General features: G+C 42.1%; 2 protein-coding genes across 4 annotated transcripts; one reads left to right on the forward strand and one right to left on the reverse strand.

Annotated features, from left to right (window-relative positions):
- The first annotated feature begins 236 nt into the window (after positions 1 to 236).
- On the forward strand, positions 237 to 6,907 carry LOC117667614 (low density lipoprotein receptor adapter protein 1-like). Of its 3 annotated transcripts, XM_034421097.3 has the most exons (9): positions 237 to 729; positions 2,753 to 2,895; positions 3,846 to 3,958; positions 4,886 to 5,000; positions 5,186 to 5,258; positions 5,501 to 5,610; positions 5,783 to 5,826; positions 5,990 to 6,021; positions 6,279 to 6,533. In XM_034421097.3, exons 1-9 carry the CDS (start codon positions 633 to 635, stop codon positions 6,386 to 6,388), a joined length of 837 nt encoding a protein of 278 aa, XP_034276988.2. In that variant the 5' UTR covers positions 237 to 632; the 3' UTR covers positions 6,389 to 6,533. The 3 variants fall into 3 exon arrangements, with proteins under 3 accessions (XP_034276988.2, XP_034276987.2, XP_034276989.2); XM_034421096.3 differs by lacking the exon at positions 5,990 to 6,021 and having other exon boundaries at positions 6,279 to 6,907; XM_034421098.3 differs by lacking the exons at positions 237 to 729; positions 5,990 to 6,021 and adding an exon at positions 837 to 1,098 and having other exon boundaries at positions 6,279 to 6,907.
- FNDC4 (fibronectin type III domain containing 4) lies at positions 6,843 to 27,795 on the reverse strand. Its single transcript, XM_034421100.3, has 6 exons — positions 27,240 to 27,795; positions 22,236 to 22,351; positions 21,753 to 21,957; positions 20,497 to 20,586; positions 15,087 to 15,220; positions 6,843 to 9,625 (listed from the first exon to the last, which is right to left on the reverse strand). The coding sequence occupies exons 1-6, from the start codon at positions 27,316 to 27,318 to the stop codon at positions 9,590 to 9,592; spliced, it is 660 nt and encodes a 219-aa protein (XP_034276991.1). The 5' UTR covers positions 27,319 to 27,795; the 3' UTR covers positions 6,843 to 9,589.

Here is a 27,795-nt window from a genome sequence, read left to right on the forward strand (position 1 = left end):
TCTGACCTAAATCCACCTGCTGACTGGGGAACCCTGGAAGTTGAAGTCCACACATATTTATTTATTTATTTATTTAATTTTATTGAATTCTCCCGAAGGACTCAGGGCCAAAATTATTAAAGTTAACCTGCTTTATTATTATACTATTTAGAAATAGTGGCCTAAATGACATGTTCCAATTCTGCCTCAGCAAACCTGTTTATAAAACAATCGCCTTATTAGTTTGGGAAGTGTTGTATTTTTTTTTTTTTTAATAGGAACAACATATACGTTCCGAGTGTTACATTCTTCTTTTAAATTCCATGGGGCGATAAGACTGCGAGTGAAATACAACAAACATCTACTCCGGTTGCTCGCTGTTAACCGAATCGCAGCACTAAAATTGCCATTTGCTCCCCATGCAGTTCTTACTTCCCGATCTCATTGTTTAGGGGGGGGGTGTGGACGGGGACGCAACTACAACTTCCCCAGGTGCTTTTTAATAGACCACTACTGTATCTGTGTCGCCTGGTCTCGATCGCGGCGCATGCGTGCTGGCTCTACCCGAAGGCAAGGTGCATCGACGTAGAGAAGTCCCACCCACCGCCGGTAGAGCGTCCAAGACCCAGCCCGAGGCTCCTCTCTTGCTAGTGATGGAAGCGCTCCGGGCTGCTGGACGAGCGGTGCTCCGGAGTCCCAGCCTCGCCCGCCACCGCTTGGGCGTTGCCCGCCTCCGTCGCCACAGACAAGGTTAGTGCGAGGAAAGCGCCTTACTGGGCGTTGCGGGTGTAGCGCCGCGGTTGCTAGGAGACAGCAGGACGCGCAACCAAGCTGCTGCTCCTCCTTCCCCCACGGCCGCTCTTCCTTGCTTCCTTTCTCGTGGGATACTCGGGGACTCTCAGCCGCGCGCATGTAGCGCCCTGCCCCGGCGACGCCAATGTCCACGGGACTGGAAGGGCGGGGAACGTTGCTAGGTGGAGACTGGAGTGGTGGTGGTGGGGGGGGGCGCTGCTTTTTTTCTGGAGCGCGAAATTAATTAGTGGCGCTCCATCCTCCCCAGCTGAGCTGCAGCCCCGAGGGAAGGGGGTTGTAAGGAGGAGGCGTTTTACTTGACCGACGGTAAACCCCCCACCCCCATCTGGGCCACCTGAATGGAAGAACCGAGGCAGACTCCTCCCCAACACAGTGGGGGCTAACCCTGTGCTGGGGGTTCAGATCCTATTCAAATATTTGGTACCCTGGTGGGCTGGGTAGCCGGGCTACTCTCAGTGTTGTACCAGGTTTGTACAACATTGTACAACGGTCAGGACATAACTAAATCGATTTTGTAGCTTTTTGAATTCTTAAATCTTAAAATTTGAATTGGTATTCCCACGTTTAACCTTATTTATTGGATATTCTGTTTTGATTTGTCTTTTAACTTTTGTATTCTCTGTTTCTTATTGTTGTGAGCCGCCCTGAGTCCTTCGGGAGAAGGGCGGCATATAAATCCAATCAATCAATCAATCAATCAATCAATAACTGATGCGTTTGCGCAGTAGGCACAGTTTGGTTAGCTTTGATTTCAGATCCCTTTCCCTTCTGATCTACAATCGCTTTCGTTTTTAAAGAAAACAACAGTTTAATACTAATATATAACCTACTTTATTATCTTGTCGTGTTTGTGACTTTTAACACCCAAAAGGCATTAATATTTGTTGCTAGATAAACTAAACAGTGGAATAAATGGCATCCTTCAAAATTTCTTATCTTTCTTATCAAGAGCCTTGGTAGTACAGGGGTTTAAGGCACCCTGTTATTAAGCTTATTAAGACCAGCTGCCTGCAATTACTGCAGGGTTCGAATCTCGCCAAGGCTCAAGGTTGACTCAGCCTTCCATCCTTTCTAAGGTAGGTGAAATGAGGACCCAGATTGTGGGGGCAATAAACTGACTTTGTATAAATATACAAAAGGATGAAGGCTATTGCTGAGCACATTGTAAGCCGCCCTGAGTCTTCGGAGAAGGGCGGCATATAAATCAAATTTAAAAAAAAAAAAAAAAGGCTGACTTTGGTGCCTATCTTGGACCAAGGAAAATATTTTTTTAGAGTTGAACCAAACTCAGTGGAGTGACAGTGACGGTTACAGTGCTCCTACCTCAGTGAGGGAGGTAGGAGCAAAGGCAGGAAGATTTTGTTTTAGATGCTTTCCACTTTTTAAAACTGATGATAGTGCTTCCATCTACGGACGGTAGTTATACCTGGTTGAGCCTCTTCATCTGCCCTATATCCTCATAGTGAGAGGGATAGTAGAAAATGGGCCTGCAAGTAGTGGAAACATAGAAACACAGCCCCTAAAATGCTTTTGATTTGGTCCAGCTATTAGTTATTTCCAACCAGAGATGTTCACAAGGTGGATATGTACAGATGTCAAAAGCAGCATGTATTGATATGCTATGAGTTTCATCCACTTTGTGCATAATGTTGGAAGCTAGACCTTGCAATCTGACACTACTTTTGTTATTTTGAGGGAAATGGTGGATTCTACAGAAGCCTTCAGTTTCAACTTGACATGATTTGTGGAAGAAATATATAATTGTTTTTTTGTTTGCAGCCCCATCTACATATGAGGAAGGTTGAAGAGCCCAAAAGTTTGCAAAACCCAGAAGGTCTCTAGAGAAAGCTTTTGTATTTTATATGCAGAGTCATGATAAAATACCTGCTGCTACTGAGAGGTTGGCATGGCATTGCTTTTTCTTCCATCTTTACTAAATTATTTTTGCCTTGCTTTGCAGAACTCCCAGAATCCTGGGCTGACATGCGTGAACCCCTCTTGGAGGGCATGAGTTTTTCCCTGAAGTACTTAGGCATGACATTGGTGGAGAAACCAAAAGGGGAGGACATGGCAGCAGCTGCCATCCACCGGATCATTGCCATGGTAAAAGATGTATTTCTCTTCTTATCATGTTCTTCTCTTCTTGTAATACAGGCTTGCAGAATTACGAAGACTTTTATGTCTCAGGACTTCATAAACAAGCAGTGCTCAGAGGTGGGATGATTAAAGCTTGACACTTCAAACTGTGAAGGAGAAAATGGATGGCAGCTCCCATTCTTTTTATCAGCTTTGTAGATTGCTATTTTGATGTTTTGAATTCTTTATACGTTTAGAGGTAAAATATTAGCTAAACAGATCTGTATTCACATATAATGTATGAATAGAATTTGAAGGTTAGCTGTGAATACCTGAAATCTTCGATTTACAATCATAATTTAATTTCGTCTTGTTTTAATGTAGATGTATTTCTATGTCTGTAAGCTGCCCAGAGTTATCTTATGGTAAGATGGGCAGCCAATGCATTGTATAAATAAATAATTGAGCCCGGACCTAAGTTGTGATAATGGTAAAGTGGATCACTGCATGATTGCACCCTATTTTATGCTCTTTGTGGTGCTTGTTAAGCGAACGTGGTGGTTGTAAAGCGAACAAAATGGTCATTAAGTGAATCCATTGTTCACTATGGAGCACTTTCTGCTGGAAACATAAATTGTAGTCATGTAGATGCAGAACGTGGCAAATGATCGTAAATGCAGGCTGTTTGCTGAACATCCAAAATGTAATCACGTGACACTGATAGTGGGGGGTGGACATCAGAACTTCGAATCTGGATCATAAGTCCCTTTTTCAGTGTCCTTTGTAACTTCAAATGGTCGCTAAGGATCAGTTGTAAGTCGACTAGCTGGAAATGTAATCCACATCTGGACATGGGCTTTGTGGATGCATAACTTCATAACAGTTTGCTGGATTTGAATTCTGGATTTGACCCAGAAAGAGATAGTTCTATGTTCAGATCCACAATTGTTTCGTGATCCACTTCTTCTCATCCTTAGGCTCGGGTGGGACCTAAGAAGTTCCAGAAGATGATTCTGACTGTGTCACCCAGGGGCCTCTCTTTGCAAGATGCTGAGACCAAGGAAACAATTGAAACCATCTCCATTTACAGGTATGGCTTCATGGAGGAAGACTGAATTCCTGGTAGAACGCTGCCGATGGACAGAGAAATGACTAAATGGCTCGTTTGTTCTAATTGTTCCTGTATGATGTATCAAGAAACATCAGTGACTGGCTAATGTGCATGCAGAAGCTACATCAATCATGGCATGCTGTACAGTATAAGAAACTAAATTGGGGCTAATTTGGAAGCTCTCCTGGGCCTGCCCAGAAGCATATCCTTTCCATTAAAAAATGCATTTCTATGCAGAGGAGTTTACTGGCTGGATTTACCACCTTTCTTATTGCTAATTTAGGAAATATGCTTTTTATATCTGCATACTTGGAAATTCTTTCCCTCTCCATTTTTTCATGGGCTGTCTACATTTCAACTTCTGTTGCTCATTTCTGTTAGGAATCCTTTGCTGTTGCAAGAACTGACCTACTTTTTTTATGCTGAGGGCTGCATTTGATGTTGAAATGGTATAATAGGAGATGCGCTGTGAGAAGTGGGTCAAGCCAGGGCTGAAAAACAGGCAAGGCTCTACCAAAAGATTTTTAAAATCTAAGGAACCCTCTTCCACGGTATTAACCTCTACCACCGCTAAATGTAACAGGTTCAGAGTATTACTATTTTAATGTATTTTTCGAAAAGCCACAAATACCCCCTCCCAGATGTTTGCTCCCAAGACCTCAGTAGCAATTCAACAAACCATTGGGCCTCATGTCAGCTGTGGAAGCCTTGCCTTTTGCTCTTGCCTAACTGGCAAATTATCCATACTCCCGTCAATTCATGTGGTTCTTTTTTCCTATTCTGATTGTGTCTTCATTAGCAAATATGTCTTACTCTAAGCCCTTTCCTGATCTTAGGCATAGACTGCCTCTACCCTTTTTGTGCAGGCTCTTAAGAAACGAAGCCCAAGCTTTTTCTTTTTTGCAGGATTTCCTATTGTACCACAGACAAGCTGCAGAACAAAGTCTTCGCCTATGTGGCACAGAACCCACAAAGCAGTGCCCTTGAATGCCATGCTTTTCTATCACCTAAGAAGAAGATTGTGAGTTTCTGTGACTTCAGTGGGGAGGGAGGAGGATTTGTTCTGAGATTCTGTGGTTTGCCTTGAGACAGCATCTGTCTGCCTGTGCCTCAGGAGGGGGGAAATGTTCATGTTAGTTTCTGCTTGACCTGCTCCTCCTGTGTATTTTCTCTTGTCATGCTTTCTCTCCTCATCTCACTTTGTAGGCCCAAGCAGTGACTCTCACTGTGGCACAGGCCTTCCAGGTGGCCTTGGATCTCTGGCAAGCTACACAGGCAGGTATGATTGATAGATAATACATTCCTGTAGTTATAATTGTCCCCCCCCCACCATTTTGATTGAACTCCTTGCCTTTCTCCAATGCAGAAGGAAGTGAGATGCAGGAGTAAGATCTGGCTAGCCTGTGAAGCTTAGATGGTGCTACGCAAAGGATGGAGAGTGTTGAGAGGAGGGGGAACTTCCAGTATTATTATTATTAAGTTGGAAATGAAAATTAGTTGTAGGGTTTCTTTTCTCTTCAGGCTCCAGGGAGGAAGAAAAGCATCTTCCAAGGCCAATGTGCCCCATAGAAACCACTTGTCAGCCAGTCAGGACACCTCTGGGCAGTCCCCCATTCAAAACAGACTTTGAGGTATTGTATGTCCTTAGCTCGTTTCCCCTTTATTTTGCATGCAATGTATTAGCTATGATGGCCAAGAAAGGTTCCCAGCTTTGGAAACAGGTGAGCACATCAGATCCATAGTCATACTCACCTCGTAGGGAGAACTGAAGAGTCCAAGTTTCAAAATAATCTCTTTCTCTAGGATGAAGATGATGAGGAAGGAGATCTTAATGAAACCTTCTCTAGGTAGGCATTTGAAGCCTGTGTCAGGGTCAGGCTGGGAGGCCAGTGCCCAGGATGTCTCATGGCTGGAAATGTGTGAATGGAATCCCCTGTGGCTGCAACATTAAGTAGCCTGGGTGGATAGGAGTAGTTTAGACCTAACATGTCTTTGTTTCCCACTTCAAAGCTGCATGGAGGAGGGGGGCTGCCCCACCACAGGTAATAATCTCTCCATCTAACTTTGCTATCAACATATTCCCAGGTTTACCTTCTATAACAATTGGGAGTATGGAAACCTGCTAACGTTTATATTTTGTCATGTCTATGATGTACGTAATTGGCTTTCCTTGGCTTTAGTGAGAGAGCTCTAATCCCTTTTTCTGGAGTGAGTTCTTCCTTGTATTACTCACTGTATGCCCGAACTGGAAGAGGACATGATTCCCCTCAGTCGTTTTACTGCTAACTTTGTATTTCAGATTCAGGGAGCCTTACCTTTGGGAGCTCCCCAGACACACAGTTCCACTCAGTGGCAGCCTGGGGATGCAGTCCTCCCAGCAATTGCCTGCCTCCAGGGACACTGTTCTAAATCACCTGTTGCTGCCATCACTATTCATCTCCAGCACCATTTTGTTATCTGCAATGCATAAAGAACAAGGCTGATTTCCTTCTCTCCAGCCACAGACCCCCCTTGCCTTGAATAACTTTGTATTGTTCAGAACTTAAAAGTCAATACCTCCTAAAAGCATCAAGGTGCCCAAAGTGCTCCAGGGACTTCATTGGTTCTACTCAAAAAACTATATTCTACAAGGATGCCAGAACTCCCGTGCTTGATAAAGGCAATAGATACACTTTTTATACTAGGGCATTGCCCTGAATGCAGAGGTAGGTGCTATGTAGCAAAAGCAATTAGATTTGTAATTCATTTCTTGCCTCGTTGAATTGGGGTGGGGAGCCTTGTGGATGTAGAAAAGTTCTGGCTTCTGTTTTACTTGAGAGGGTGATCCCTTGCCCACAATTATTCATCACTGCCAAACCACAGCTTTGTAGCAAAAGATTTAATTTTTAATGTCATTTTTAAAGGTAAATAAATATTTCTACAATTGTATTTTGGGGCATTTTTTTCTTTCAATTGCTTCACCTTAGATCGATGAACAAGGGAGAGGGAGGTGTTGGGAAGACTGTCTCCTGGGAGTCAATTCCTGCATAATATTCCATATCACAAAGTTTGCTTTCTATCCCTAAACCAAATACTTTGAGGGATATATTCCCCCTTCTCTAGTCTCTTGACCATTCTGATGGAAGCAGCAGCATCTGGCCTTTGACAGTGTCATGGGTATGTCTTGGTCGACATGAAATGAAATTGGTCTTTGTTAGTGTCTCTAAGCAGAATTGATTCTTCTTCAGTGAGTTCTTTGTTACGGTCCCTCTCTAATTGCTCCTCTTAGGTAGCAGTCTTCTGAGTCTTTACAGGAGAGGAAACCTATGGGTCTTTCAGAGTCCTGATAAATCCTTTAGTCTCAGCATGGACACCTCCTTCCAGGAGGGAATCATCAAGAAATTGTATATGCTATATATTACTGGGTATTTTGAAGTAATAAAACAATGAATGGGGTTTGTTAATGAACATCCTTATCAAGTCTCAATTTCAAGACATTCTCATCACTTGAGGCCAAAAAGGAGATGCTCGGTCAAGCTATTTGGAACTAAAAGGAATGTTGTGGACCAAGCAATTCCCTCCCCCGTACATCTGCTACAATACATTTCACTTGGACCATTTGCAGCAATTCCTAGAGAAGAGTGTGTGCACACAAGTATGGTCATGATAATAAATATACTTTTTCTTTCCAGTTTTGAGACTTGTTTGAGGTAGACCCTTCTAGCCAAAGCCAAAGTTTCTCCTGTCTTTTGAAAATAAAAGTTATTTGAATCTATATTAGATATGTTCTAAGAATATGATCATCCATGATTGAGCAAACTGTGGTTCAGTCTCATTTTTGAGGGTTTCCTCTTCCTGGTGAACCACAAACTGATCATCTGACTTTGTATAAATGATTGGGGTGAAATGTTGGTTATTTTCGGTGTCTGTTATGTAAACACAGATGTGGGTTTTATTTCTTAGGTTTTAAATTCACTAGAATTTTTCCCCCAGTATTTTATAGCCAAAAGAGATGATAGGACAGTATAACAGTATAACATAACAGTATATCCATGGCTTCAGTGCTATAAAAAACAATGTGTGATCATTCTGGGTGTTATGGCAATGCAACTGTCTTAGGTTTGTCAAATATAAATGTTGATATGATTTCAAATACCAGCCCAGCTATGACCATTACCCAGAGAATTCATTAGCAGTGAAAAGTTCCACTCTTACTAATGTACAAGGTAATACTGCCTCATTTTTCACAGGTGCCAGGATAGCCTTTTTATGGGAAAATGAATGCCACCTGAATGGCACATTTTCCTGACCCTACAGTCAGTAACACATGGATAAGTGGGTGCTGGCTCCATAGCTCTTCTGGTCTCCTATGCAATCATGCCTTGCTCTACTCCCTAGAGCACAATACTCATAGCTGAGGAAAGGCTAGGATTCTTGGAAGACAAAGGATGCTGCTGGTATTTCTGTGCCACCGGTGATTCATGTGGCTGCTTCCTGGTTTCGGCCTTGGTTTTGGGAATGAGATCTAATTCTCTGCTGGCATTAACAATTTGACTAAGAGCTTGTTACAGATAGGAAATGCTGGCTGGTGAGAACATTGTATATATGTGGCTCTCCCACTAATATGTAAGATGACATTCTTTTAGCTCCTGCCTTTGTGGTTCTGGGGAGGGATAGAGGGACAAGAATAGGGAATAGTCTTCTCAATTGGGGTATAGATTTGGGGATGTTTGACACATTGATGGCAGAAGAGTTGTTGTCACAAGGGAGATTACAGAAGCAAAAAGACTTTACAAAGAATTGATAGCAGCTTAGGGCAATTCTGATAGTAGGTGTACTCTGAAAGAGAAGGTACAGTAACTCTAGAACAGGGGTCCCCAAACTTGGCAGCTTTAAGACTTGTGGATTTCAACTTCCAGAATTTTCCAGCCAGCATATTGAAGTCCACAAGTCTTAAAGCTGCCAAGTTTGAAGACCTCTGCTCTAGAAGCTCACAATGATGCTGCTTCTTTCTACTGCTCTTCAGAGTAACATGATATTTTCCCAATAGGCTCTGGAATTAAGCTCTTACTAATGGTTGGTATGGGGTGTGAGTACAGTCTATATAGTTCATCTTTTTCTCCACTCCTTGATGAAAGCAGACTACTGGACAGGTTGAAAACTTTTGGGTTCCTTGTATCGGTCATTCATTTCAAGATGCAGTTTGTTTCTCTGCCACTTGCTGGAGACATGGAGCCTGGATTTGTAGGACTGCAGTCCATGCTTTAGGTTCTCATTCAGGGTTGAAGGAAAATGTGGCCCAGTATAATGCTGCTTCCCACGTCAGCAGGAAGGAAGTCTTCGCTCAAGTCTGTCCCCAGGTTAGCACTTCATAGTGCTTCCTGCTGCTGGTTCGAAGGCTTTGCAGCTGGCTGTTCCTTGTGGCCCAGGCTTGTTTCTGTTACAACTTCAGGACGAGAGGTTAGTTAGAGGCCAGCTTCTACATGCACCTTGTCTTGGCAGCTGGCTCCATGCAGATCCCTCCTTCAGGGCAAGAAGCTTTAATTCTTTGCATGCAGGTGAAGAGCCAGACCCAGAGCCCAGCAATGTTCCAGCAGCCTTCTGGAGTGCTTCGAGCCTGTGTGGCAACAGCTATACTTCAATGATATTGATAGATGGTGATTTCTTCTGTACGAGAGAGAGATGTTTATGCTAATAAGTTTTTTTAAAAAGTGCAGTGGTAACTGATTCTTCTCTAAATTTCTATTTTCTATTCCCTTTCTGTCCATTTGATTTCTTTTATTCTGTTCCTCTGTTGCGCTCAACAAGAGAAGAGTTTTGAACGAAGAGAGCCTGTCAAAGGGTCAAAGCCACCTAAACTCTTATTGTAGGATAGAGGGAGTCCTTCAGTTACAATGGCAATTGGGGCAAGAATTTCCATCGCTAAGTGATGCAGTCATAAACCTCAATGATGCGGCACCTCATTGCTTAGTGACAGCAATCCTGGTAGTCTCAAGCAAGGCGCATGGGGGGTTGCATGTATCTCGAAGGGGTTCCATGGACAGACACTATGAATCATGGGGGGGGGGATGCTGTAGCTGGACACTGTGAAGCATGGGTGAGCTGGCAGGGACTATAGGTGGGCACATCTGAGCATTGGCAGGCTAGTAGAGGCTGCAGCCAGGCCCTACAGATACAGGTTGGTGCCAGGGGCTGCTACAGTGAGTGGGCAGGCAGGGAATCCCTGGGATCTTGTGCTCCATGGTGGGTGTCCTTGGGAGAAAAAGTGGTGGGAGTGACTTATAGGAGCAACATGACCTTCCCTGCCAGCTTCCCCATTGACTTTACTTGTGAAAAGCGGACAGGGAAGGTTTCAAATGGCGATCATGTGACTGTAGTTTGCTGCAATGTTGTGCCTGGATTATATGCATGCTATTACTAAAAGCGAATTGAGATATGTAATGTTTGCGTATATATCTAGAGGAAGTCAAGCCCAGTTCAATGACTATCTTAACTAACTAGATACTAAATGAAAACATGGAATTTTCAAACAAATATAAACCAATTTGTTACCAACTTAGATTACCTATAAAATTGGTTTTATGTATTCATGGATGTTAAACTATGGCTGCTAGTGATTATGCCTAACTAACCAGTTTGGGAAGCAGTATACTCAAATGGATGGGAGAGAGTGTTTGCTTGTCCTCATATTCTGCTATTAGTTTCATATATATGCCTGGCTGCTCTGCCAACAGAATGCAGGACAAAAGGCTCTTAATAGGACCCAGTCTCTCTCTCTCCCACGCTATTTTATTCACCCATCCAATAGCTAATATTCTCTGGGCCGATACAAAATGATTGCACCATTTCAAAGCATTCAAATAATAGAATAACACAGGGCAAGATAAGGTAAAGATAACGAGAGATTATATAATAGATAATATATGATAATACAAAACTAATGATAGATAATGGAAAGTGACTGCACAAATTTCAACACTGTATAAATGTATGAGTAAGAGGCTATCTTAACCTGAAAGGCTGAACATGGGCCACAGGTATAAATACGAGGCAAAGCATGTGCCAGCAAAAACTTATCCTTTATTCTCCTATACTGGAGTTTCTTGATTCTCTTCAGACAATCTTAGAATTAAGAAGAATAATGTTTAATAATAGATAAGAATAACAGTTTTTCCACTCTATGAGTACATTCTCATCCTGCAATGTTAAAAGAAGTGTTTCCTTAGTAGTTTTATTATTTTTCCTCTCCTTTGCCAATTCTTCCTATAATACATTTTCTTATCTTCCATTGGTAATTTAAGTATCCATCTTGCTGTCCTTTTCTCTCTATAGCTGTATTGAAAAGATTCTTTCCTTCTTACTTCCAAGATGCAAGAAGGTAACGAAAGAATGCAACTGAGTAAAGTATGAATTTCTTTTTGTATAGTGGTAAAATTAATTATATTTGGTTAATTAAACTGTGATTTTAATGTTACAGTATCTCAATCAAACACTTCTTCAAGATGGGGAGGGAAACTTGTAAATTATTTACAACTGACATTTTTTAAAAATCTGTTCCTCCATCATACTGCTACTGTCAGTCTGTGGGAGCTGTTTGGATAATCACTCCAGAAACTTGCTAGTTGAGATTTCACTTTTTCTCCCTCACTCCATATTGGTTTGGAAATGTTACCTTCCTATTTTCAGATTTCTTCTCAAAATTCATCTTTTCAGAGAAGCCTTTATTACATTCCCTTAGAACTAAACCACATGCTTGCCTTGTTTACACTAAGGATCATGCTTTCCTCTTACTTCAAATCTCTTCCCATTCTTCAGTTGTTTCAACTATGTCCATTTCAAACCAGAGCAACTCTTACCACTCATTATTATTACTGGGCACAGTGGACTGGGCTGATGGAAGTTGCTCAATGACTGGAGGACTCATCCAAGCTGAAAAGTGTCCGTTCAGATGTTTAACCACAACGGCAACACAACAGTCTGCCTTGATATAACACCATTTCCTGTATTTCTGTAGATTACTCTGATAACATTCTTTTTTTTAAACTCTCCAAATCAGCATATTATATAATATTTAACCATATATTGCTTGCTCTAAGGTTGGCCAGATAGGTTTTCCGACAGTTCATTTTTAGGCAACATCCTACAGCATATCATACCATATTTCCAACTGAATAATAATAGAAGAGAAAGAATTGGAGAAAACACAGATAAATATCACCAAACATATAAAGGTAGAAATAGAATGACTATTGCAAAAGAAAACAAAGGTAGTACCAATAGTATTAGGTGCCTTTGGTGCAATTCCAAAACATCTGGGGCACTACTTGAACGAAATCACCATCAGTCAATTGCAAAGGCAGATTTACTTAATTCCTGTGACGGCACTTTTAATATTATTAACCATCTGCCTATTCCAAATCTGTGGAAAGGACCCAATAGATGGACAAAAATGCCAAACCTAATCTAAACATCTGGTTGATTGTAGTCAATCATAATATATTAAATATGTATGCTGATTCTCAACAATAATTGAACTAACTTCTTAAAAATTGTTTTCTATGTCAGGGAATGGGGAAAGGGAACAAAATTCTCTCTTTATGCATTAATCTCAGATTAGATATTTCTCCTACAAAGGCCCAAATTTCTCTGCCAAAAGGTAGAGTACAATCATTTTGTCTTCATTTTAGAAAAACATTTCCTAGATACACCAATTCTTTGTATTGAAATTAAGCTCATCAGAGAGTTAAATTGTTGCACTAATTTTCCCCCTTGTGATTGTTTTACTAATCAAGGTTAGGCTAACACTTCTCCTAATGGTGGGATCCCCATTCAAAGTTATTTTTCCCTGGGACTAAAAATGTTCAAATTCATTTTTAATGTATGAGACCATTAACCATTGTGTTCTCTTTCTCACTCTCATATACATATGTAGATTGATATTCTTTCAACAACCTGTTTTGTTTTCTGACAGATCTCCATTTGATGTTAAAATGCCTCTATCATTTCACATAACCAGATATTTTAATACTTTTATATAAAATTTAGCAGAACTTCCTTAATACAATGTCGACTGGCGACCCCCAGGGGGAGAGCCTTCTCTGTGGGGGGACCCGCCTTCTGGAACGAGCTACCCCCAGGGATACGATTGATCCCAGACCTCCGTACTTTCCGCCGGGCTCTGAAGACCTTCTTCTTTCAACAAGCCGGGCTGGCTTAAAATTTTTAATTGTTTTATGGGTAAGGGGTTTTAAATTGGGGAAGCCAAATGGATTTAATTATGTTTTAAATTATTTTAATTTTCATATTGTATGTATTTTAATCTTGGCTGTTCACTACCCTGAGTCCCTCTGGGAGAAGGGCGGTATAAAAATTTAATAAATTAAATTAAATTCAATTCAATTCAATACGTGTAAAATGCTTTCAAGCATTCAAGTATTTACCATAGTTTCTGACTTCCTTAGAGTTTGAAAAAGAATGTGACAACCAGGGCTTGGTATGGAAAAAATAATTATGTTATTGAACAGGAACTGGAAAACTTGAGTTCAACTTAGTTTCACCCTGAGCTATAAAAATTCACTAGGGCAGTGGTTCTCAACCTTCCTAATGCCGTGACCCTTTAATACAGTTCCTCATGTTGTGGTGACCCCCAACCATAAAATTATTCCTAAAACCATTGAAAAAATGTGTTTTCCGATGGTCTTAGGCGACCCCTGTGAAAGGGTCATTCGACCCCCAAAGGGGTCCCAACCCACAGGTTGAGAAACACTGCACTAGGGGATTTTGAGCCATTCTTTCCTTTCAGCCTAGCTTTATTGGGAAGAAATGACGTATGCAATCTGTAAATACTGGTGGAAAGGTGGAATGTAACTCTAATAAACAAAATGATCTATTTTATCTACCAGTTCATTTGTACAAAGTATATGTACTATACTGGGTAGCATTTTTCTTGTTAACAGTTTTTCCCCGAACGCCATCACTCTGCTAAACAAATAATTCCCTTAACACTGTCAAACTATTTACTAAGTCTGCACTACTATTAATCTTCTCATCTTCTCATCGTTCCTATCACCCATCTCCTTCCACTTATGACTGTATGACTGTAACTTTGTTGCTTGTATCCTTATGATTTATTTTGATATTGTTTCCTGATTGCTTATTTGTACCCTATAACTATCATTAAGTGTTGTACCTTATGATTCTTGATGAATGTATCTTTTCTTTTATGTACACTGAGAGCATATGCAACAAGACAAATTCCTTGTGTGTCCAATCACACTTGGCCAATAAAAAATTCTATTCTATTCTAATTTCATAGAATTATAGAATCAGAGGGCTAGAGGGGACCTTGGAAGTCTTCTAGTCCAACCCCCTGCCCAAGGCAGGAGATCTTATTGAATCCTGGACAAATGGCTGTCCAATATTTTTGTCAATTTTTTATTATGAAGCTGACTGCAGCAACTTTGTCTTTCAAAAATGGACTCATATGCCTGACTTCAAAAGGCAGAACACAGCAGTGCTTCCTGCTGCTGAGTTTGAAACACAAATCCTAAATTCACAAAATAGAGCCTGATAATATTGGGTTACTACATGTAGCCCAATTACTTGCAAATAATAGAAAGATGGAGTGACTTTGTTCCCTCATTTCTTACGGGATGTCCACTTCTGTTCAATATATTGCCATGATGGTATTCTAACAGCTCTGAGAGCATGTTATTATTTATTATCATTATTATATTCTTTAAAATTCTAGGCACCAATTGGCAGGTGATCTTGAAATGGCATAGATAGAGTCACTTTTTGTGAGATGGGCGACTATACAGATTTAATTGACAGTTAATAAATGTTAAACTTTAACACTTTGTATCCTTTATAACAATAAGGTTCATATTACATCCTAAGTGGAAAAAAAACTGCATTATAGCTTAAGTGAGGATTGAGACTGTGGCATATAATAATTGTAGTAAAGAATGATGCTAGTACCTCTAGCAAAGCTTTTTACCTTGTGTCACAGGTCCTCTTCATGGTCCAGTGTGCTTGTGAACCTCTCCAAGCCAGTTTCAGCCCATCTGAAATAAGATCAGCCTTGTACCCCTCACTCACCCCTCCTTTGCCCAGTCACAGTATTTACCTTGCTACGTAGTAGCCCCCCTGTGGGCCGCTCTGGAGTGCTATGTTCTGAGGAAGGCTTGGTCTTCTCTTTATTATTGTTGGAATCGTTGTCCTTAATGATGTCATATTGCTTGCAGAAGAGTGCGATCACAGCTGAGGAAGGAAGGCGGGAGGGAGGGAGGGAGGGAGGGAGGGAAGGAAGGAAGGAAGAAAGGAAAGATGAACATGGGCAACTCAAATCCTAGAATTCTCTTCATTTGAAAAGCTATGCTCTTTCATTTAAAATATACTGCTCAAAAAAATAAAGGGAACACAAGCAGAAGACATCAGAGATCTGACTGCATGAAATAGCCTTATTAAATACTTTGTTCGTTATGTACAGTAGTTTTGTGTTCCCTTTAGTTGTTTATATTTTAGTGTCTGTCTGGTTCTTTGTGTCTGTTTCTGTCTGTCTGTCTGTCTGTCTCTCTCTTTCTCTCTCTCACACACACACACACACATACACACAATACAATCCCCCATTTTGGAGTAATTCTTTCATCCCCAAATGTTTGTGTGTGTATACGATTTGTTAAGAATGCCTGGAGCGGGGGACAAGTGGTGCAGTCATGTAGTGAAGAGGAGGGAATCTTAGCCAAATGGTGGCTGGACTCATGTACTACATTGAATTATAATTTTAACCCTGGTTTATTAACATTTGCATCCAACATGTCCCAACTACAATGGCCAGGTTCTCCAGATGTTCAAAGCCAATATTAAGCATGGCTTAGTGCAATGTGGAAAGGCATCTATACGGACACTTGAGGCTGTCTCAGGTGAGGAATTTGAAATGGTGAAAGCTCTTTTGAGAGTTCACGTTTCTATTAAAAGTTGCCAGTCAAGAATAGGTGCAATCATGCCATCCAGGGTATTCATTGATAGAACAGTGTCATAGAGCAAAACCTGATAATTAAGTCCCTAGAACTTTCATTTATCACATACTGTATATTCCTACCTGAGTATTTCTTGCTTTACTCTTCTTTTTAAAATGTTAACCGTTTGCCCCAAGCAGAAACACAAAACTTTGCGAAGGCATACATTATCAAAGGTCCAAACCAGACAGTATAATTAGAAGTGATTAAATATGCTGATAAAACTGCTTATAAACCTAAGTTTTTTTTAGACAGAAATGTAGAGGTTAGTGATCTTGATTTTAAATACTTTTTAAAATCCTGTAATAACTATTTAGAAATGGGCAGAGAGAAACACAAACCTTGACTCTGCATGATACCCCAATCTTCATCCCCTGTTTTACATAGAGCCAAACTAATCTTTCAAGGGGCAAGTATCCAAGCATTATAACGGAGCAGCAGGTGAATGATGTGAAAACAGAAACTGAATGGTGATAAAGAAATACCTTCCCCCATCATCACATGTCTTTTTCCTCTCCTTTTAAACTGAAAATATTTTAGAAGAATAAAATCCATCTGTTTCTATAGCCCTTGAGAATTGTTTAGCTTCTCATTTAAAGAGAATCTTGGAGCGTAAGAAATTGGCATGGTCTTGAATAAGGAGGTGGGGAATTATCATTCGTATTAATTTTATTTCCATTATGCATTACCAAGTTATGAGTTCAAAACCTTTAGCCTAGCTTTTCTCTTGCCCTGTCTCTGTTAGCTGAGAAATGAAGAAGCTTTTAGAGTGTAGTACTGTAAGTTAGAAGCATGATCTGCATACAGGTAGTCCTCGGCTTATGACCAGAATTGAGCCCACATTTTCTGTTGCTAAGCAGTACAGTTGTTAAGTGAGTTTTGCCCCATTTTATACCCTTTCATAAGTGATTCACTGCAGTTAAGTTAATAACACAGCTGTTAAATGAATCTGACTTCCCGATTGACTTTGCTTGACAGAAGGTCACAAAAGAGGATCACATGACCACAGGACACTTCAACTGTCATAAATACATGCCAGTTGCTAAGCAGATGAATTTTGGTCACATGACCATGGGATGCTGCAACAATCATGTGAAAATGGCCATATGTCACTTTTCTCAGTGCCATTCAGGGCTGCTTTTGAGCAGGTTCTGACAGGTTCTGGAGAACCAGTAGCGGAAATTTTAAGTAGTTCGGAGAACTGGCAAATACCTCTGTCTGGCCCCAGAGTGGGGTGGGAATGGAGATTTTGCAATATCCTTCCCCCAGGACTGGGGAAGAAATAGAGATTTTGCAGTATCCTTCCCCTGCCATGGCCAACAAGCCACACCCACAGAACCGGTAATAAGAAAAATTGAATTCCACCACTGGTGCCATTGAAACGTTGAACAGTCAATTGGCTAATGGTTGTAAGTCTTGGACTATCTGTACTATATTTCTGTTCGGACAAAAAAAAAATATCTGGGTTTGGATTAATTTAGAAATGTTTGTTTAGCCTTACATTTATAACTGAAGAAAAGCATACATTTCTTTCATTTCCATTCTGGCTTCCATTCTTTTTATAATAAAGATTAACATCTCCAGAAATTATGAACTGACCATTACTAAGATGAATGCTGTAGACACCGATCACAGCTGAAAGGGCCCCTTTCCTTTGGAGTCAGATAAATGGTCAGAAAAATAGAAGCTGATTTTTTTTCTGAAGCAGAGGCGTCCACAACAGTATCCAATCATCCATTCCCCATTAACTTTTGTTAGATCACAGTGAACCACTAGTTATTACAGCATTTGATTCCAAGAGTAGCTAATCTATTACCTAAAATATTCTAAAATGAAAGTTCTGAACCAGAGGTCTTCAATTGGCCGCTTTAAGACTTGTGGACTTCAGCTCCCAGAATTCTCCAGCCAGCTATGCTGGGAGTTGAAGTCCACAAGTCTTAAAGCGGCCAAGTTTGAAGACCTCTATTCTGAACAGAGGCTCTTTCCCTGTCAATTAACAGGGAAGAATAGCCAATTGTATTGGACTTTAAGGGTGGGATTAAGAAACACGGTTGGTGGAAGAGAGGGTGGGAGGGAGAAAGATACAGACTTATCAGAAGAAGCCAATCTTTGAATCGGGGTAGTAGTCACTTTTCCTACCGGTTCGCAAATGTGAGCGCACTCGCATGCACACGGCCTTCCATGCATGCGCTTTGCTCACTCGCACGCCTTCTGCACATGATCCCGGCCTAAAAAACATGCCTAAATAGGATGGCATAGAGCCGGGGTGGATGGGTGGCCCCAACTGCGATTTCCGCTACCGATTTGCCCAAACCGTTCCGAACCGGCTGAATACCACCTCTGCTTTGAATACTCAACGTCTGCAGAGAATGAATTGTGTGACACAGGAAAATGTCACCCTTCAAAACTGGGGAAGCCAAATAAGGCCTATTGTGATGTGGATGCAATCACAAGAAATCAGGACATGAAGTATTGTACTGGACCAGGGGTGAAATGCTCCCAGTTCAGACCAGATCGCCCGATCCAGTAGCAATTTTTCCCTGTGATTCGGCGATCCGGTAGCGATCGCCACCCGGTTGTCATTACTTCCTGGTTTTAACCAGGAAGTAATGTTTTTTTACCTTCTGCACATGCACAGAAGGTTTTGCACATGCGCAGAAGGTGTGCGTCTGCATGTGACACACGCGCGCTTCTGAACCAGTAAGGAATGTAAGTAGATTTCACCCATGTACTAGACAGAGTTGCTAATGGCTATCTCAATAATAATTTACCCATTTAAAGGATGTGTAATAGAAATGTAAACAATGGATTAATGTTTGGAACAAGGATGCAAGTACTGAACAGGCACAAAAAGCATGCAGAAATAATACGAAAAGCATGCAGAAATAATAGAAGATGGATCTGGGATTCACGTGCAATTTCCAAGATTCAACAGTGTTTCTTCAAATTACCCATTTCCTTTCAAAATGCAAACAATAATTTGCTATAAAAATAACATTTGCAATGTTTAGTAAAAGTCAGATAAACATTGAATAATGTTTGATCATGATTGGTAAAATTGTTGTTCATACACAGACAATTATATATAAGAATGGCTAATATGATAAATAAGGGTAAAAATATGCAAAAAGCCGTACAAGGACCACATACTAGAAGGAAAAGAACAAACATGCTCTTCAAATAGGATCTGACAATTTGGGGGGAAATTAAACAATTAAGGGAAAACAAAAGAAACACGGAGATGCTTCAAGAATTCAAACGACTTAATTTGCAAACTAAGTACATGAATAAGCATTAATCTAAAAATGTTATGGAAAAATACTCCTTGAAAAAAATGCACTGAATTAAAGCAGTGTAGTCAGCCTGGAAAAACATTCCTTATCAACTGTTGTCAATGTCCTTATCCTCATTACTGAATTTACCCATTTTTTCTGGGTTTTGCACAATACATTAAACCACAAATTAACTGAGCAGATTTGGTTTGCACATCTAAGCCTCTCCTTCTCCTTCTCCTTCTCTCTCTCTCACACACACACGGACACACACAAACAATATCATCCACTGTTCTATAGTATGACATAGAATTAAATCTACAAAAGAGCTGGAATTTGTATAGAACACAATAACGAGAACTCATTAAACAGACAATCAGCTACTCCTTTTTGTTTCCTGTGTTTTAATAATGGGTTTTATATTTCTAGGTTTCGCATCTAAATTGGTCAAATGCATCTAATAGTTGCGATAATTTTTCTCAGTGTGTTCTGAATAATCTAAGCCTTCGGATACCTTTGATCTAAAGTTTCTATGGTATGTTATAGTTTTTAAATATGGCCTTGAGTATCTGATGGGCCAGAACGCATACCAACGATAAATGTGGAAAAAATGTGGAAAAAATGTGGAAAAAATGTGGCAGGTTGAGCAAAATTCACAAGATATCAAATGTTGATATAGTTAGCCCTCAAACTACAATAGCAATGAAAAAAAGTGACTTATGACTGTTTTTCACACGACAGTTGCAGCACCCCTGTGGCCACATGATCAAAATTCAGACCTTTGGCAACTGACTCATATTTATGACGGTTGCAGTGTCCCAGGGTCATGTGATCACCTTTTGCAACCTTCTGATGAGCAAAGTCAATGGGGAAACCAGATTCACTTAAGCGTGTTACTAACTTAACAACTTCAGTGATTCACTTAACAACTGTGGCAAGAAAGGTCGTAAAATGGGGCAAAGCTCACTTAACTGTCTTGCTTAGTGACTGAAATTTTGGGCTCAATTTTGATCATAATTTAAGATCTACCTGTATTGAACATCGAATATCTTAATAACTTTTGCAAACATCAGGAAACTGATGCAAACTTGTAGAAGACATTCTTCCTGCTCCAATAGCCATGGACCAAAGTAATAGCCAATCTTCAAGACAGACTGTAGAAAAGCAACTTTTTTGTGCCTGCCAAGTAAACACTTGACTTCCAGCCACAATCCTGCCTAAATCCAGAGAACCCAAGAAAACTCACCTGCCCACATAAGCAGCACAACCACAATGATAATAATCTCCCCGGTCTGCAGCTGCCGCTCTTTGTCCAGCCCCTCCATTGTGATGTCTCCTGTAGAAACATAAGGCTGGAACTTGGCAAGGGGATCATTCATGTTACTAAGTAAAACCAGAATTCCTCAGCACCTCCATGGTTGCTCTGTTTCACATTTAGAGCCGGTCGGCTCTCTTGAGTGACAGGGAGCTAGGAAAGACCATCTTTCACTAATTATCCTTTGGCTTGTAAGAATTATGGATATGCAACTGGGGACTGATGAGAACATTACAAGGTAGCCGATGGAGGGGAGGGGGTTGACATTGGTGGGCTTTGTTTCTCATTGGGATGAGCTGGACGCTGGTGAGAGAATCCAATGCAGAGACTGGCCTGCTCGAAGCCACATGGCCAACTTTAGCAAATGGGTAATGATTGACATAAAAAAGCTAAGCAAGTTGAAGCAAGCAGAAAACGGAGAAGACAACAGATAAAGTTGCAGATAAACTACTGCAATGCCCTCTACATGGGGCTGCCCTTGGGGTGCACCCGGAGGCTCCAACTGGTCCAGAATGCGGCCACGCGGGTTATTACGGGAGCTTCCCGATACTCCCGGGTTACACCTTTCCTGCGCGAGCTGGACTGGTTGCTGGTGGTCCTTCGGATCCGCTTCAAGGTGCTGATTCTCACCTATAAGGCCCTTCATGGCATGGGCCCGGGGTACTTGTAGGATCACCTCCTACCGGCCTCCCACCACCCAGTGTGCTCACATAGGGCCAGACAATGTTGGCTGACGGCGCCCAGGATGAGGACGTTCTCTGTGGCTGCACCGACCCTCTGGAACGAGTTAACCACCAGGCTCCGGACGGCCCCTGATCTCCGTTCCTTCCGCAAAGACCTGAAGACATGGCTTTTTAAGCAAATTGTCTGATTCTGTTTTGGGAGTTTTAATTAATTGTGGGATTTTAATTGAATCTTTTTTAATCTTATTTATTATTGCTGTTTTATTGTGATTTTATTGTTGTGAGCCGCCCTGAGTCCTTCAGGAGAAGGGCAGCATATAAATTTTAATGAAATAATGAAATAAATAAATAAAGTGGACAGATGGGACCAAAGGAATTACTAAAATATCTATGGAAAAGGTCAGAGTTGTTGCTGGACTAAGTTTGATAGGGCAGATAGTTGTTTATAACGAGTAAAGCCTGGGCTGATGACACCAAACTAATTAACAAAAGGGTCTTGCTTACCTTGGTTTGAGCTGTTGGATGGAAGTCGGTCGCTTTGCTTTAACGTGCGAAAATGGATTCTCTTGCTAGCCTGACTCTCTCCATGGAGGCCAATGCTCTGGACCTGGATGATGTAGTCTGCATCCTCTGCCAGATCCCAGAGTACACAGGCCCTGTTTGTGGTGTTCACCTCCCGGATGAATCGTTGCATTTGCCCATCTTGTCGCTGCCAGAACCAGGAAGGTTGTTAAAGCTGGAGGCCAGCCAGGCTGTGGGACAAGCCCTCAGGCTCACCTTGCCTACTTCCACCAGGCGGTTTAAGGAGAGTTATTGCTACTCTAAGGGACTGTTTAGTCCTAATCTGGGAGGGATGCATCTGAACGGAAGGAAGTGATAGCCCATAGAGGGGTTAGAAATGGGAGGTCCTGGCTGGGTTGGGGTGTAAAGGTTTGATGCTACTTGGTCCCCTGAGGAATGAAAGGCTTTCTTCTGGGAGTGCCTCACCTGCTGTGAAATAGCATAGCCGATTATGACGTCTCCTTCTGGCACATCCCAGGAGACTGTGGCCGAGTTTGCCTTGAGCTGTGTAACAGTCACGTTGACAGGCGATGGGGGCCGATCTATGGGAAGCAAGAAAGTTATCGGTGGAGAACCCTTACACGCTGCTCTCTTCCATGGCTTATAATTAATAGCAATAGCACATAGACTTATATACCCCTTTACAGTGCTTTACAGCCCTCTCTAAGCAGTTTACAGAGTCAGTATATTGCCCCAAGCAATCTGGATCCTCATTTTACTGACCTCGGAAGGATGGAAGGTTGAGTCAACCTTGTGCCTGGTGAGATTCGAACTGCCAAATTGCAGGCAGCCAGCAGTCAGCAGAAGTAGCCTGCAGTACTGCGCTCTAACCACTGCACCACCATGGCTCAATTTAGCTTCAGAATGCTGCAGTCTGAGCAAAGACGCAATTTCCTTTCTGCCCCATGCAACTCCACACAGCATGCTTAACCTGGTTATTGGATTAACCCAGTTTCTAGATTTGCAGAATTATAAAGTAATGAAACAGGGTGGATTTGCACAACATAATAAGCCATAAAAAAGCCTAACCAAGGCTACCACTAGCCAATTTTAGCAAGATGTGCAAACACAGCCTTTTTGAACTGATCCAAAAGTAAAGCCCGGCCTCATCATTTTTTAAGGCAGGGGTCTCCAATCTTGGCAACTTTAAGACTTGTGGACTTCAACTTCCAGAATTTCTCAGCCAGCAAATTCTGGGAGTTGAAGTCTGCAAGTCTTAAAGTTGCCAAGGTTGGAGACCCCTGCTTTAAGGAAAGTTTTTAAAGATCCCACCCATCTGGCTACTATCAAAGTTACTTGGTATTTATGGTATTCAGCTTTTCTGCACATGGGGCCAAGAGCCATCAGCCTGGCTAGGAGCCCATAGCAGCCCAGTGCAAGCCTGCCAGGCCAAGGACGGAGGTGGGGTCAACTCTCTTCTCCGGCAAGTGTTAATTTGCTAATGGGAGGCTGGCAGCAGCATATGGTGTGCCAGCCAGGGATGCAGTAGTGCCGGCAGCCAACTTGTACCAACAGCCTTCACTGGGCCTGGGTGGCTGTTCCTTCTCTCCCCTTTTTTCAGATGAAAAAGATGCATGGCTAAGGCAAAGGGCAAGGAGGTTTTTCTTCACTGAAGGAATGCTAAGCTTCTCGGGATATGGCACTGCTGACCTTGAGAACCTGAAGTGAGGCTACTGGTGAATGTCTGGACCCTTCCCAGCTCCCTTTGGGGCTTTCTTCACTAGCCAATCCAGGATAGAGGAGGGTGCCCCTCCCTTGTTTCCAGGGAGAACATAGATGCCTTTCTTAGATGTCTCTCACCCAGGCATCCTCAGGAGTTTCTGCCATTTGAGCAGGTGTGAAGCTGAGTTCCAGGAATATTGCCCACCTGGAAATAGCAGTGACAGGAATTTATTATGAACGTCAATAAATATTACTGCATTTAATATTGTCATACTGAATATGTAGTTTCTATTTATTTCCTGCATTTCTTTTCTACCCTTCTGCCAAAAGGCTTCTATGAGGCATACAAAAAATATGCAGATGCCCATTCTTAATGTCCCAATGAATTATATCTCTTCCTCTGCCACGTCCTTGTCAAAGGCAGACGGAGTTTGGAGAGGAGAAGAAGCAAAGTCTGATCAAACTGCCTTAAAAGCAAGTTAATGGAGTTCCCCCTGCCATAGCCCATGAAGGAACTTCTGAGGGAGAAGGCAAAACCTGATGGAATGGATTTCCTTCTTTTGTGGGCGTTTTGTTTTTGTTTTTTAAGTTACATTTTTTATTTTTTAAGGGATTTATATGGCTGGTCAACTTGGATAACTGTAACTATGGGCAATGTACAAGAAGCCAAACAAATGTAGTTAAAACCTCACCTGTAATTAATAGGTAATCAGGAACCCACAAGATACATTACACCTTTCCGGCAATATATCCAATCAATCTGGCCCCAATGCCAAGGAAAAACCTGAGTTTTTAATCTTTTTTTAAAGCCTATTTGGGTTGATGGTGGGAGAGATCATTCCAGAGGGTAGATCCTCAGTGGAAAAGGTTTGTTTTATTACAAGGAAGGCTGCTTTGTGACTGTAAAATCCAGGATATACATTTAACAGCACATTTTTTTCTTTAAAAGCAAGTCACATTATTAAAATATATCCCTTTAACAGTAGATTAATGTGATGAACATTTAGAAACTTAGAAGCTAAGCAAGAACATTGTCTATTGAGAGCAGAAATGGATAGAACCAGTAAAATCCTTTCTTCCTAAATTCTAAATTCATAAAAAATGATGAGCATTGAACATGCTTAGTAACCATATTGTTCAGTATTAGTTTGAAAATCTGAATATGAATAGATTGGCCGGCAGGGTTGGGCGGTGGAGGGGAGCCTGACTATCTGTCTGATTTGAACCCTGAATCAGAACAGTCCTTTTAAGAGTATCCTTCAACATTTAATCCTATGAATCACATTGTATCATTGAATTCCAAAGATCAAAATGTTTCTGGCTGCTTTTTGTGATATATTCATTTTGTTTTCTAATTCATCTGCTTGGAAAGACAGAAAGAGTAACCAAATGCAGCATAGGCCAACATTCTTTAGAGCAGTGTTTCTCAACCTTGGTAGCTTGAAGATGGGTGGACTACAACTCCCAGAATCCCCCAGCCAGCAGCGCTGGCTGGGGGATTTTGGGAGTTGAAGTCCACCCATCTTCAAGCTTCCAGGGTTGAGAAACACTGTTTTAGAGGGAAGTGAAAGCTAAGGAAGGAAATGCTGGGAGGAAACTATATAAAGGCTTCACACTGCATGTATGTGTGTGTGTGTGTGTGTGTGTGTGTGAGAGAGAGAGAGAGGGGGGGGGAGAGAGAGAGAGAGAGAGAGAGAGAGAGAGAGAGAGAGAGAGAGAGAGAGAGAGAGAGAGAGAGAGAGAGAGAGATCCAGTATGTTGGTTAGAAATGCCCCTTTTCATTTGCTTAGTTTGGATCCTTTCCAGACCTCCTAATGGAAATATACCAACACCAAGAATCTTGCAAATTTGGCCTGTAGCACATTTACTGCATCAGCTGTTTTCACTTTATTATCTGTTGCTGATTTTCTGACAAATGGGGCAACACACCCATTAGCTCTGTTACTTGAACTCTGCTACACTCTCATATTTCACACGTTTCATTAACGAAGCCATTTGTATCACTATTCTGTCCGGCTTTGTCCCTTCGCTGGTCCTTGTCCTATTCTTCCTTGAGCAACAGACCTGCCTTTCTTGATCACTTAAGTTACCTGTTCCTGTCCAGCTGAATTTCTCAATCTCACCATGTGGTCATCTTCACTGAATCCCTGGCTTAGCTGGCCAAATTTGAAAGGCTTGTAAATGTCTCATTTTTAACTCTATTTTTATAAATAGGAAGCATTTGAAGACACCAAATGTAAAGAGGAATATAACTATCCAAAAATTAATACCTAGGAGTTGTTGTTATTGTCAATGCAGTTATCTCTACAACATGATGATTTACAAAATAAATAACTGGGAATTAGATTTCGTAGGTTTTTACTGTCAATGCAGTTATTTCTGCAACATTGTGATCTCCAGATGTGTATTACTAAAACTTCCAGAATTTTTGGCCAGTTAAGGTGGACCAGAAATCCTGAAAATTGTACTAGGTTCCTTGCTGGCAGCAGCCAGGGGTAAAATTGCTTTGCTAATGTAGATGCTTTGCAATTTTATCTAAATGTGTGTGAATCCCTTCCACATGGCTATGCTAGAAAACTAAAATCAATAGTTTCCTAGAAGATTGCATATGGTTTATTGTAAGCTATAAGGCCATATGAATAGTGCTACTCTACCTTAGTTGCATTCATAAAAATGTTAACACTGTGAAGAAGATATATTTGGCAATGAGCACAGAACAAGCAAGAAGAATAACTCCAGAATATATTTGTTTGAATGGGAGTGGGCACCCTTTAAGCCAAATGCTGCTCTGAGATATAAAAGGCTATGTATGACCCATCTGTTGACAGAGCCAGGACTTTGGCCTCAGTTTCTATGTCCCTACATAGGGGGAATGCATTGATATACAATTTAGACATTTTTTTTCTCCACTGCCTGAGCTATAAAGTTAGCATATACTTCTGTTTGCCTCACCCCACCCCATCCCCACCTTTCAAAGGCAGCAAATAGCATTTGAAAATATCAGCAAATATATGTTAGTCATCACCAGTGTGTATATGTGAGTGGGGTTGTGATTCATGTGGGCCTTGAGCTAGCATCTCAGACTAGTGGAGTGGAGCAAATGATTGCTTCATTTCTATCAAGTGCCAGATTCTCTTACTCTGGGTGACTCAAGAATTGAAATGAATGGGGGAATGGGCTTTGGTGTTTGTTGCAAGGTGCCAAGTACATACTTCTAAAAAAAAAACCAACAACTTTGCAGCTGGCAGGGCAAGAGCACTTGGATGAGGACCTCAGAGAAGACCTAGCAAGGCCAAATGGCAACAACCTTGAGCCAAGCTTTTATTCTAATGAAATTGGCTGGGATTTTGATGTTGGGCAAAAGGAAGGGTTGTGTGGGGAAGTTCTGAGAAGAGAACAAGGCAACTCAAGTCTTGAGGGTCTTTCTTGCTTCCAAACCTCACACAACTGAATTGTCCCAAAGGGACTTTGTTCTTTTGTTCAGTGACACAGCTGTCTCTCTCCATCCCACTGTAGAAGCATGGGCATCCGGGCATCCCTGAGCCCCTCTCCCTAAACCAGAGCCACACCATGGATAGGTGGTCCCTGAAGCAGGAAGGCACAGGAGACCGAGTTCAGCACCAAGGCTAGTGACCGAGAAGTAGGCTGGTCGGAAAGGAAGCTTTGAAAGAAGTGGCCATGGACGGGTGGGGAATCTCAGGGTGGAGATCTTGGTCTGGATCCACTGGGGAGATTCTCCCACCCTCCACCTCCGTCCCCTACACTTACTTGCGCGCACAAGGCACAGGTCGCAGCTGACCAGGACCAGGACGGCGGCCGGATTGAGGTACGTGGGAATCGGAGCCATGACCGCGGCCAGATGCAGCAGCTGCTCATCGAGTCGGGCGGGGTGTCGGCGCGGCTTCGGGTTCGTCGGGAGCCCCCCCCTCGACAAAGGGGTCTTGACGGCCGTCTCCGGGGCGCTCAAGGTGGCGAGGGACGCGCGGAGGGAACCGCAGTGTCCGCCGCAGGGACGAGCGCCACGCTCCCCCAGTTAGCAGCGGCGCCGGAGCTCGGCGCCGAACCGCCACCTGCTCCGCCGCCGCTTGGCGGCTCCATCAGGCGGGCCCAACGCCGCCGGGAATCTCCGCGGAGCTCCGCGCTGCTGCTGCTGTTGCAACCCAAATCCGCTACCAGGTCGGCAGAGTCCACTCAACCCCGCCGCTCCTGCCAGCCACGCCAAGTCCTGAACCGCCGAATCCTGTCGCTTTGGACGCCCCCCTCTTCCTCCTGGCCCCGCGCCGGCGCTCCGCCCTCGGCCCCCGGGAACAATGGGTCTGAGTCT

Source organism: Pantherophis guttatus, chromosome 1, assembly GCF_059756535.1.
Source record: "Pantherophis guttatus breed Tessera chromosome 1, ASM5975653v1, whole genome shotgun sequence".
NCBI lineage: Eukaryota > Metazoa > Chordata > Lepidosauria > Squamata > Colubridae > Pantherophis > Pantherophis guttatus.